The sequence below is a fragment of the Eptatretus burgeri genome, chromosome 1, assembly GCF_056783735.1.
Source record: "Eptatretus burgeri isolate ZD-2024b chromosome 1, Ebu_testis_v1, whole genome shotgun sequence".
NCBI lineage: Eukaryota > Metazoa > Chordata > Myxini > Myxiniformes > Myxinidae > Eptatretus > Eptatretus burgeri.
Window position 1 is genome coordinate 53,302,901 of NC_140961.1, and position 12,476 is coordinate 53,315,376.

At 41.6% G+C, this 12,476-nt stretch overlaps 1 protein-coding gene across 7 annotated transcripts in view; it reads right to left on the minus strand.

Moving 5' to 3' along the window:
* The window catches only part of LOC147034498 (myocardin-related transcription factor B-like), a 195,479-nt gene that overhangs the window by 36,325 nt on the left and 146,678 nt on the right, over positions 1-12,476 (minus strand). For all 7 annotated transcript variants that reach the window (XR_015058994.1, XM_085884262.1, XM_085884235.1 and 4 more), the window contains 3 exons: positions 10,705-10,953; positions 9,718-9,959; positions 4,382-4,559 (listed from right to left, as the gene is read on the minus strand). Coding sequence is in view for 6 of the 7 variants with exons in the window: in XM_085884262.1 (XP_085740388.1) it covers positions 4,382-4,559; positions 9,718-9,959; positions 10,705-10,953 (669 nt within the window). In the remaining variant the exon portion in view is untranslated. The remainder of the gene's footprint in view (positions 1-4,381; positions 4,560-9,717; positions 9,960-10,704; positions 10,954-12,476) is intronic.

The following is a 12,476-nucleotide window of genomic DNA, read 5'->3' on the forward strand; positions in this document are numbered from 1 at the left end:
GCACAGAGCTCTGACCTCAACCCCATCGAACACCTTTGGGTTGAATTGGAACGCTGACTGCGAGCCAGAAGTAATCGCCAAACATCAGTACCCGACCTCACTAATGCTCTTGTGGCTGAATGGAAGCAAATCCCCTCAGCAATGTTCCAACATCAAGTGGAAAGCCTTCCCAGAAGAGTGGAGGCTGTTATCGCAATAAAGGGGGGGACCAACTCCGTATTAATGCCCATGATTTTGGAATGAGATGTTGGATGAGCAGGTGTCCCTGCACTTCTGGCCATGTAGTGTATCTCCCCCGAGGTGCCACATACAATCACGCACGACACCAGGTCATGGTGCAGATATAAGCTGAAGTGTTAAAGTTATGGCTGCAAGAAAATAACAATTTGAAGAACACAGCAGGCTTGAGAAGACATGGCAGTTCGAGAAGGCACAGCTGAAGAAGGCGCTACAGGAAAGGTAGGAGGCTTGGTAAGCTTGAGAGCACGATGCTCTCACGATGGAGAAAAATGCATAGCAACTACCATCTGCATCTTATTCTCCCTCAATCTCCAAATCCTGCTTCTTCTAATCACAAAGCAGAGCTTTCAATGAACCCCCTGCTGTCACACATCTCTGCCTGAAGCTTTCCCCAATCTCCACCTCAAACATGATGAAAGAGAACTGCTGAGAGAAGAGTTAATTCCCCTTCTTTGATGGTGGGTGGGGTAAACATAACGTCTCATTTCCAACATCACAAGTGCGCACAGAGGAGAACAAAATAAACAAGACACCTTACCCGAGCCGTCTACCTTGCAGGCAACATATCACAGTGACTCATTCCAACCAAAAAACACTTAATACATGGCAATATGTTCTAAAGCTAAACACGAATATACACAGCATCTCAGGCATTAAATTAACTATTGCCCCTCCCTCACACAAGTAACACAGTCTCCTCCTCTGGACTTGCCAAGGGAACTCACGGCCAGGACTTACAACCCATATAACACAAACGCCAACGACTTGACCAATAAATTAGAAGAGGCACTGAAACACAAGACTGGAAATATCTATATGATACAATACAAAATTCACACAGAAAACGATCATAGACCCACCCCCTCCCAGGTATTCATTTGAGCTGAGAACGACAATGCTAGTGCTGATTTTTTTTTTAATCCAAAAAAGAAAAAAGAATCTTCTTCTCTTCTTCTTCTTCTTCCTCTTTCGGCTCGCTCCCGTTAGGGGTCGCCACAGCGGATCAACCGTCTCCATTTCGCTCTATCCTCCACATCTTCCATTGACACTCCAAGCACCCGCATGTCCGCCCTTACCGTATCCATGAACCTCTTCTTTGGCCTTCCTCTTCTCCTCCTGCCTGGCGGCTCCATCTTCAACATCCTTCTCCCGATATACTCCGCTTCCCTCCTGAGCACATGTCCAAACCATCTCAATCTCGCCTCTCTCACTTTGTCTCCAAACCGTCCTACCTGCGCTGTCCCTCTAATATACTCATTCCTTATCCTGTCCATCTTCGTCACTCCCAACGAGAATCGCAGCATCTTTAACTCTGCCACCTCCATCTCCGCTTCCTGTCTTTTTGTCAGCGCCACCGCCTCCAAACCATACAACATAGCTGGTCTCACTACCGTCATATACTTTCCCCTTCACTCTTGCAGCTACCCTTCTGTCACAAATCACTCCTGCAACTCTTCTCCACCCACTCCATCCTGCCTGCACTCTCTTTTTCACTTCTCTCCCACACTCTCCGTTACTTTGGACAGTTGATCCCAAGTATTTAAACCCATGCACCTTCCCCACAAATCCCCCAAAAAAGAAAAAAGAATGGGGCACAACAACATAGCGCACGACCTTATTGACAACAATAAAACAAGAAAGACGTCATGCAAAGCACAATACTTGCAAAATCCATACAACAAATTTGACCTTAAAAATAATTGGTGGTTGTATTCAATGACCAAACATGCAATTCTGCTTATGACAAACTCTACCAGGTGGTGAAGTTTCGTGAAGATCTGTGTAAAATTGTGGCCTGTCGGCGGTTGACATACAAACAGAAAAAATAACGCACAAGACCAACCAATATATGAGGACAGTATCTGTGACGTCACAAGTCAACAGAGCGAGTACACAAAATTTGTAAAACCCAACAAACCAATTGCACGGACTCCGTGCCCTTCAGAGCTTGGAAATAGGTGCACGTACTCCTCTTTTTTTAAGCAGATTTCAAGCCCATTTCCCACGTGAAATGACTCTGCAAAGCCATTCATCCACTTACCTCATATAGTCGCTGAAAAAGGCAGCTGAGAGATCCTAACAATTATGAGGTGGCAGTAGGACAGTCTATAGTACCCACAAGATCAAATAAGTGCCCCGTTTATGAAGGGAAATCCCAAGCCACCCCCAGCTCCCCCCTCCCCCAACATTCATCCTGTCTTCCAGCACAAACACATCTCCCCCAGGCAAAAATAGCTTTCCTTTCCTGGAGTAATCCTCCGCAGAATACTGTAATAAGACCTGTAACCAACTATAGTTTATGAGAGTTCCACTCTCATATACTATAGTTCTAAGTATATTTGTCTGGGCAGCCTCATTGTGTTCTGACTGGAGGGGGTACCAAAAGGGTCTTCCATGGCCAAACCACAGTCACCAAGGTTCTTCCAGCCTCTGAGCCAACTGAAACTGACTATTTCCAGTCGCTGCAGGAGCAAAGGATAGTGAGGCATGACACAGCAACACATCTGTCCCTGTCTCTGCGATTACCTATTCCCATCTGCCATACAAAGCAGCAGATGTTCCGATAACACCATGGCCTGCACGCACGTACACACACCATCTTAATTTGCTAACACATGGCTTACAGATGACTTGCACATTTCACCTCTCCACCATAGCTGGCATTTATTGCTGCCTCTACTCCATCTCCCACGCCAATTCTCCAAATCACCGACACACACCGCAGTAAAGTCTGGTGAGTCACGACAGTGGGAAAAGGTCTTAAATTTTACTGATTTAAAATATTTTTAATTCTCCAATTATGGAGTTGTTCAATCACATGAGTGCCTGTTGTGCAAACAATCATAATCCTGACCCTGCCAATCTATCCCAGAGCACCTCGATTATCATGAAACATTCTTCTTACATTCATTACAAAAACAAAAACCTTCATAATCATTCATTCATCCATCCATCCATCCATCCATCCTCTCCCTTTACTCACTCTTCTACTATTGCACTGTCCACCAGCTTTTTGTGTGTTGTGCATCATAGGATCTGGAGATGCGTATGTTACATGACTTGCAGATTATTTTGAGTTTTTACTTTCAATTTATTTATATGAGGAATGAAAGATGGTCAACACTTTCATATTTATGATTAAATTTATAGCATCTCCCAAATACACCTTTACTTATGATTCTTTGCTCACTCTCTCGGTATTTATAGAGAGATAATAAATCGAAAACAAACTTTAGGGATGAGTCTTTGCTCACCTTGGTAATCAAACAATACCAAACCTGAAATACATCATCAGATTTTGAAACTGTTGTCAGATTTCATGGTATTCTTTTTGTCAAACATCAGTACTTCATACATCACACGAGTGCACTCTCCTCTCCCATTTACATACACGAGTATGATGTTGTTCTCTTTTGTCATGATATATGTAGTACAGGTCGAGCAATACAGTACCTTGTTTCCCTCGATCTAATGGAGGGAAAGTATGTAAGTTTCATCCACTCCTCCAAGATGATTTGACCGAGGAAGCTGAAACTTTCAGGGATTCGTTTCTTTTGATTCCATAAAGATTTTGAAAAAAATAAAAACAAATTCCGCCTAATTTTCTTCCGGGGAGGGTGGGGGGTAGAAGTCGTGCAATTGATTATCCAAGCTATATAACCATGATGTACTATTATATACGCACACTAGCAGTACGCATCAGATTGCTTCATGTACATAACCCGGGTTATTTTTTTTATTTTTGGGAGCAATTGAGGCAGCGATCTGTTGCCTATACACCACCCAAATAAAGCGATGTGTCAGAAGAACGTGCTGCATGCTTGGAACAAGATTGACCGTAGGGTGGGTACTCTGCAGTGGTATTAATATAATCATAAAGATAATAACATGAGCCTTCTGGCTACTGCGTAGGAAGCAAGTGCTTCTCGTGTTTATGATGGAAAATTATTAAAAGCAAAATATTCTTCTTGAGGACTTAGAAATTTGCCTCATACTTCAACAAATGGTATATGCAGTATGATTAAAAGTGTGGTGTGTATTTTGTGTTAAGCTCTGAGTGAGGTCGGGAGCCTCCTTGTAGGAACTAGTGATCCAAGGTGGTCCAGAATGCATATTTTTATACCACTAATATAAATCCCACCTTCAAGTCCTCCAAGTTGGATGGCAAAGGCTTGGGTGGTGGTAGTGGAAGATGTGTTGGTGTTGAAGCACCGGTTTGTGATGGCTTTGCTGGTGGTGGTGTTGGAGCTAGCGTGCTTGAGCGAATCGATAATGGCCCTGCACTGAGGCAACCATTGACCTGCTGGTCTCCAGGTGATCTGAAAAAGGAAAGAGGATGACGAGTTGATGAAATACAAGTTAGGCTGAAACACGACATAATCAAAACTGATACTAAAATCATGGTACTTTATATCTATTCATTCTGTGATAATTAAAGAAATTAAACAATTAAAATGTCAGCATTTCCTACAAAAACATCAAACCATGATCTTCAAACCAAAATCCAGCAATAAACAAAGCAAGTGTAAATTTAGAATGCAGAAACAAATTGTGCACAAATTCAATTTCACAAATTCAAATATTTTCACTGTCGTTTTAAATCTCGAATGATGTGTGCATTTATACTCGGCGCATATCAAAGAGGACAGAAAAGGGATAATGATGGCCTCAAAGTCACCTTGTTTGAAACAATATAAAAAGTTAAACATATTGAAGCAATTTACAATGTACAACATGAGATTTTGTACCAATATTATTTCACTCTTCTCCAATTATGTATTCTCTCCTTACAAGATATCCTTTCTCCCACATCGTTATCTAACACTTCATGCATAAGAAATATGACCCCTTATACCGTAAGGGAAAGACTAAAGCAAAATCATTGATGCCATACAAACAAAATAAAGCAAAATGAATGGCAATCAGTGACTACCAACAACACAGGAACAAAGTACCCCAAAAACATGTTAAGTGATGGTACAGTAAATACCAATGGTGGCAACAAGGGTGTAATGAAGTCTCCAGTTTGCAAGAGAGGAGCTCTGTGTGAGATACAAAACTCTGAACGAGACTAGAACGGCACACATAGAGTGCATAGTCTCACCTCGCACATTCATGCTAAACAAAAATACCATTGTTAACTGAACACACTAGTATTATGGCCCACTGCTGTTATGGCCCATATAGCCGTTTCATCCATGCACCCAATCACGTCACATAGTTTCTTGTCATGGGTCATAAACATCATAAATTTAATTCTTCACTCACATTTGGTTGTAGATCAGAAATATGAAGTTTCAGATAAAGATTTCAATTCAACCAATTATGGCTGGAATAACACTTCACCGATGACGCATCGTTATCAATTTATATACCGCATGGGGAGTTGATGACATATGCCAAGTTTCAATTTTTTTAGTTGAGTGGTTTCGGAGAAAATGATGTCCAAATGTTTTCATTTAACCCAATATGGCTGCCATACCATGTGACCTATGACATCACAGTTAGCAATGCGTCAATGGATTATATGCCTCCATCCACACTGAATGTCAATCAACTGTTACGCTTGATCTCAATTAAAGGTTCCAAGAGAGAGAGATAGAGAGATAGAGAGATAGAGAGATAGAGAGATAGAGAGATAGAGAGATAGAGAGATAGAGAGATAGAGAGATAGAGAGATAGAGAGATAGAGAGATAGAGAGATAGAGAGATAGAGAGATAGAGAGATAGAGAGATAGAGAGATAGAGAGATAGAGAGATAGAGAGAGAGAGAGAGAGAGAGAGAGAGAGAGAGAGAGAGAGAGAGAGAGAGAGAGAGAGAGAGAGAGAATATCACATGCTTCCAACTCGAGTTATGATCTGCAAAATGATTTTCAAATGGCACACAACCTTTGACCTGTTGAACCCAAAATTAAATTAGTTCATCTTTGTATCACAGTCCATACTTGTGCCAAGTTTGATTGAAAACCCTGTTGTGGTTCACAAGTTATTGTGGCAAGAAAGATTTTCAATTAAAGGTCAAATGACAATAGATCTTTTCGAATCCTTAGACCCCCCCCCGCCCCACCCAATAAAAAAACCCAAAACCATTTTGAATCCATGGACCAGAGACCCAAAATCGAATCAGTTCATCTTTACATCATAGTACAGAACGTGTTTTCCGGTGTATTAACCGCACCCATGTTTTTCACTCTCAAAATAAATGAATATATTGATCATTAGAGTTTCTGAGCTAGCTCTAAATACGTTTGTACATTAACTTTGTACAGAACAAAGTGAGACGGAGGTATCAACAAGCTTACTCCCATGTCCGCTTAATTTTGTCTCACTGTCTTATTATCTTGCCAAAACGAAGTTTTTGCAAGATATGTTTGTCAGCTTGTATGTTTTTTTATTTTTTATTTTTTATTTTTTGTTTGTCTGTAATCACGTATAAAAAATTCTGCAGAGCACAGTTATCATTGGAAATTTTTGTAACTGCATATCAGAGGCCTATAGAGGTCCCTTTCAGTGCATAAAATTTTGAAGGTCAAGATCAAAGGTCAAGGTCACTGTCGCAAATCAGGGGAGTCGACGAAACCCTTATTTTTTGAGTAATTTTGATCGGATCGTCTTCAAACTTCATGGGAATATAGTTCATGGTCTGGCGCTCAGCTGATTAATTTTTGGTGGCGATTCGCCTTGACCTTTATGGTTAACGCCTAAGGTCAAACATATTTGACCCCAAGGTCAAATTTTCAAGTTTTAGGAACCATATCGTGTAGTACCTCAAATTGAACACCTCGATGAGTGCTTTCTAGATATGTCAAGCTTGAGACATTATGACGTTATGAGGCAAATGCATATTTTCATGGTTACTCTGTAGAACGATTCTCATCGGAATCTCTCGTAGGCAGATATTCCTCAAGGAGTCGCTCCTGGTGGATAGCAGCTCTGTTCACTTCAGTGTGACCTTAAAGAAGTCACACGTGGTCACCTTTTGGCAAGATACGGGTCACCCTGCGGGTGACATTGGTTTATTTTCATTTTCAAGAAGTTGAAGAGAGAGGAGAGGATACAAAGTTATTATTTTTCTTTCCTATTTTTAAATATTATAAAGAGGATTTTTTTGTTCCTCGAAAAAGGAAGAAAATGGATTCATATTGGTATCATACATATTTCTTGGGGATTTCTGGCTCCGAAAAGGGCTGTTTGGGTTTGTTGAAACTTTTCAGCTAAACCCGAGGAAGTCCTCATCAATGTTTTCCTCGTCTAAGACGGCACATAACTCCTTGTCAGAATCTGGGTAGAGCATGTCCACGTCGCGGTCACCATCATTTGCAGTATCCTCATTTGCAGCCTCCTCCCCCCAAATGCCGTCATCTTCTGTGCCGTCCATGTTGTTGGAGATGCAGCATTTCAGAAATGCTCGCTTGATGATGTCCAATGGTATCTCCTCCCACACCTTGACGATCCAGCTGCAGATCATCGGAAGGTCGACCTTTCTCATCGTCACGATGAACGCGGCAGTCTCCCAATCAACATACATGCTCATACAACGTAGCGACGGGAGTAATGGTGAAAGTTCAACCAAGATGCAAGTGGCCAATGCTCCTCGGAATCCGGGTCGAAAATCCCGGCAGGAAACATATCACTAAACGTTGATTTTCAACTGATGAAAATAGCAAGTCTGGGAAATAGGATGGTTTGTCTTTGGTGGTTCCACTGAGATGCAGCTAATGGTCCTCGAAACCTGGGTCGAATACAAAGGCCTGCAGAGTAAGAAAGTTTGTCTGGTCGACGTGAGTAATCCACAGGAAGCAAGTTAGGAACCGCTGATAGAAACGAGGGCAAACAAAGAGAACCAGGAAGAACGAAGAGAACCAAAAGAAGCCAAAAGAAACGAGCAGCACTGGTACTTCATAAAGCTTCACCGTCCCATGTGTCTCCTCGCCCTCGTGAGATTCTTCTTCTTCCTTTTAAAATCCATTTCCTGCCCTCGTATAGAAAAGTACTCAGGTTGATTGTATTGGTTGTTCCACGTCCCGCTATCCAGCATTTCCGAGCATAGCATCATCATAGAAGGATCAATCTTGGTGGATTAATTCTGCCTGCAGCGGACGTTCATGTAGAAAATGATGCATGTAAAAAGATAGTCACCACCACAAGTCCCTCGTCTATCCACCCCTGCTGCCGTGCACGGACAATGACACCGGCTGGAAACTTGTCTTTGGGCAGTGTCTTCCTCTTGAACATGACACATGAGGGAATACTGGACTCTAGCTATTGTGAATAACTCTTCTTTTGATGTGAGAACAGGTGTTCCTTTTCTTATTTTTTTTTGTTTAATGGCGTTTTCAGAACCGCGAAGCTCTATATACACTAAGCACTGAAACTCCAGGTATCTCCCGGCGTCTCTGGACATTTCCGAGCGTAACATTTAATTTCCGCACACAGTTTATAAAGCTCTGCACAAATTCTTGACCTGAACAGAGTTTCAAAATTTCAACGGCGGAATTGAGCTTAACAGCAGTTCCAACTGCTACAAAAGTGTTCATTTGGAATATAATTGAAATTCAGCATTGCTCGTTTTTAAGACTGATTTTTTTTCCATACCCGTGTATCAACTGCACCCCCAACTTTAACCTTTTTGCTGATAAAAAGTGCGGTTTATACACCGGAAAATACGGTACTTGTACCAACTTTAGCCAAATTCCCTTCAGCGGTACACAAGGTATCACGGTAACAAAAATCTGCAACGCATGCATGCACACACGGACAGATGGACGCCCAGCCGGACGGACAACCCAAAAACATAATGCCTTTGGCTGCGGGAGCATAAAAAGTTTTTTTTTTCTGGGAAATTACAAGTTGAAAAGTCAAAAGAGTTTGGTATACAGCATTCGATTTTGAGTGTTCACCAAACTCATAACTCGAATGGCACTCGGTAGAGCACATGCCTCCTCCAGGATGAACAATTTATCCCTCCGATAGGCCAGATCTGCATCCGCACCTTAACCAAAACCTAATCAGCTTGTTCTCGTCACTTATCCAACTCATCCATAACTTTTTGAAATATCGTGATATATATATATATATATATATATATATATATATATATATATATATATATATATATATATATATATATATGTATATATATATATTATATTATATTGTTTCTGGCCCTACCTACTGTATCAATGGTGAAGAATCGCATTAAAAAAAAAATCTAGGATCTGGATCTTCACCATAATCGAATCAATTAGTCCTCGTCACATACCCAACCTGTCCAATAAATTTCGTCCGAATCCATTCATAACGCTTCGTGATATCCTGCTCACAGACAGACAGACAGACAGGGGTGAAAATATAACGTCCATCCACCTTAGGTGGTGGAAGTAAACACTGAACCACCAACAATAACGAGAGATGGAGGGTAAAATCATCGAGTTGAAACACACTAATAGTGCAGGAATAAATAAGAAATTAACCCACTTTGGCAGTGCTGGAAGTATCGTTTGGTAGTTATAATGTTGCTGCTGTTGTGTCATGATCTGTAATTGCAGAAAGAGTTGCTGTTGCTGAAGCAAGCGCGAGTAAGCAATGTCCATGGACGGAGGGGCCTGATCTGTTTTCTGATCTGGTGGGATGTACTGGTGGTATTTGAGCTTCTTTACTTTGGACTTCGGCTCTTTCTGCTTCTTACTGCGAAGGCTCTTGTCAGACTGCCCACGGCTCTGTATAGGCAAGCACAATACAACATGTGGACCACTTTTTAAGATATTTTTAAAAGTTTAAAATTCACATCGACAAAGTACAAGTTTCATTTTCATGTGAAAACGACTAACGTGAGTGATGCCAAACATTGAAAACAATCGACACAAGAGGATCACTCACTGCCAAGACTCACGCATATACTTTTACACTACTGTACATGTGATGCCCATGCAACCTGCCCCACCCATGGGAAACAAAATTGCAGTTTTGCTGCACAATGTTGGAAGACAAAGCTAAAAGAGCCCGGTATTATAAATGGTTATTCGATGATGGCGCAAAATAAGAGTGCAAGCTACAGCTTGGCAAGTTGACGACTCATTGCTTAAAATAGAGTTGCAAGTGGTATCATGCCTGGTGCTTTGACAAGAAGCCAATGTGCAGGTCGCTCTCTTTAGCTGCTAATTGGACACAAATTTGGTTTGGCATGGAGCATTAACCCTTGATTGCAGTAAAGGGGAAATTTTTTTTTTTTTAAGCTGTCTTGCTGAAGTCATGGTAGTACAGACCAGCAAACAACTTTAAACTTCAAATCAACGCAGAATAAAACCTTTTTAATAACCACACCAAAAAGGCCTAACGTCCTTATCATAATAGCTGCGAGTAGTATGACAAAGGTATGGGAGTAAGAAATGGATTGACGATGTACAGGTGTACAGGTGAGAGAATACGAATTAGTGCAAATTTGATAAACTGAAATGCATATACCTTGATTGATGACAAGGACTTGGTCGCTAAATTGACCTGGAGAGGTGCTGCTTGCCCACAAAGCGGCGCACGGAACAAAGTTGCAGAAGTAAAAGGAAGTCGAGGTTGTGGAGGAGGTAGAGGCGGAGGTGGAGGTAGAGGCGGTGGAGGAAGTAGAGGTGGAGGTGGAGATGGAGAGTGTTGCTGTAATGTTACTGTGGGTACCGTAGCATTCACCCATTCATTCAATCCTATGACCTGTGGTCGATACTGTTTGTAAAAAAATAAAATAAAATAAATAAAGAGACTTAAAAAACAAATTTTACAACAACAGCATTTTAAATATTCACCATGAACGCACCAATTTAAAAACATGCATTTTAAATGAGGAAATCGTCTTACGCGCACGCACGCACTCACGCACGCACAAGTTTGCTGATCTTGAAAGATGACAATTGCATTGCATTACGATTGCCAAAGCGGTGAAGAGATACAGTATGTGTCAGCTAGTTATTTTAACCACAATACACCAAACAACTCTCACCATCAAGCGAGACGTTGGACTGTTTCACCCACCACCACTTCAGCACAGAGCAACTCCAAATTATGCATTTATAAAGCTGGAGCAATTGTTTTTTATATTAGCAAGCCATCTAGCGAGGTTGAAAACGTAATCTGCAGGGACCAAAATTCTTCTAAGAGACCCCGGGGGCCATCGACATATTACAGAAACAAAAATGGCAAAATTTGAACCCGGGCATACCCGATACCCACCTATACCCGACCGCTTTTCCTTGATATTGTTCTCTACCCGACCCCACCACCACCCCTCACCCCCAACTTCTCCACCCTCTTCCACATCAGTTTTATTCTTCCACAGTGAGCTAATTCCCATGCAAGGGTCTCTACAAGTATCGCATTTATGAAAATGATGCACTTTTACATTAAATACAAGGACATTAATAAAGTAATAAACTAGAACGAGCAAAGATCACATACCCCCGTCCAGACTTGTTTTGTGTGGATTTATCGTACGTATTTTAAAGATATACTCACATTCTAAATGTACCATACATACTTTATAGACGTACTCACATTCCAATTGTACATATTCTGTCGAGGTACTTGGTTGAAACAAGACAGTGTGTACAACTGACTACCACCAGGTGGCATTGTGGCCTATGTTAGCACATTCTGTGCGGACAAATGGATAAACGAACGGACCGCAATGCAATTCCCTCTCCTTTGGCAGGGGTAACTAGAGCGAAGTCGATGGCACGTCAATGCAAATTCCCAAGCTGCCCACCTGAAGCACCATTGAAAGACGGAAAAAAGTTCCACCAGCAATGATCCAAGATCAAATTTTGAGTTTAAATTTCTTTTCTCCCTTTTGATCCCTGTGACCCCAAGTCCCCACCCCCGGGGCATGAACCCGGGGTCAAATCCAAAAATAAATTGTTACATATTTCATGCATCTCCAAAGGAGATAGCGTGATGGAGAGGCAGACAGACAGACAGACGGAGACAAACAGAGATATACGGAGCTGATTACAATGTGCCTTCCGTTTTTTTTTCAAAAAGCGTGCAGATAACAAGTATTGGATTTGAACCTGTGATCACAGCATCATGAACGACGTACTCAGATGGGAACACAAGACGAGCTAACTATTTCTGTCTCCTCCCAACCTCCTGTACATTTTCACCCATTTCCTTTTCCTCAACTTGTTCCCCATCTCTTACATATCCGATATGTCAACGTGACTCCAAGCTCCTCGGAAAACTCAATAAGCAAG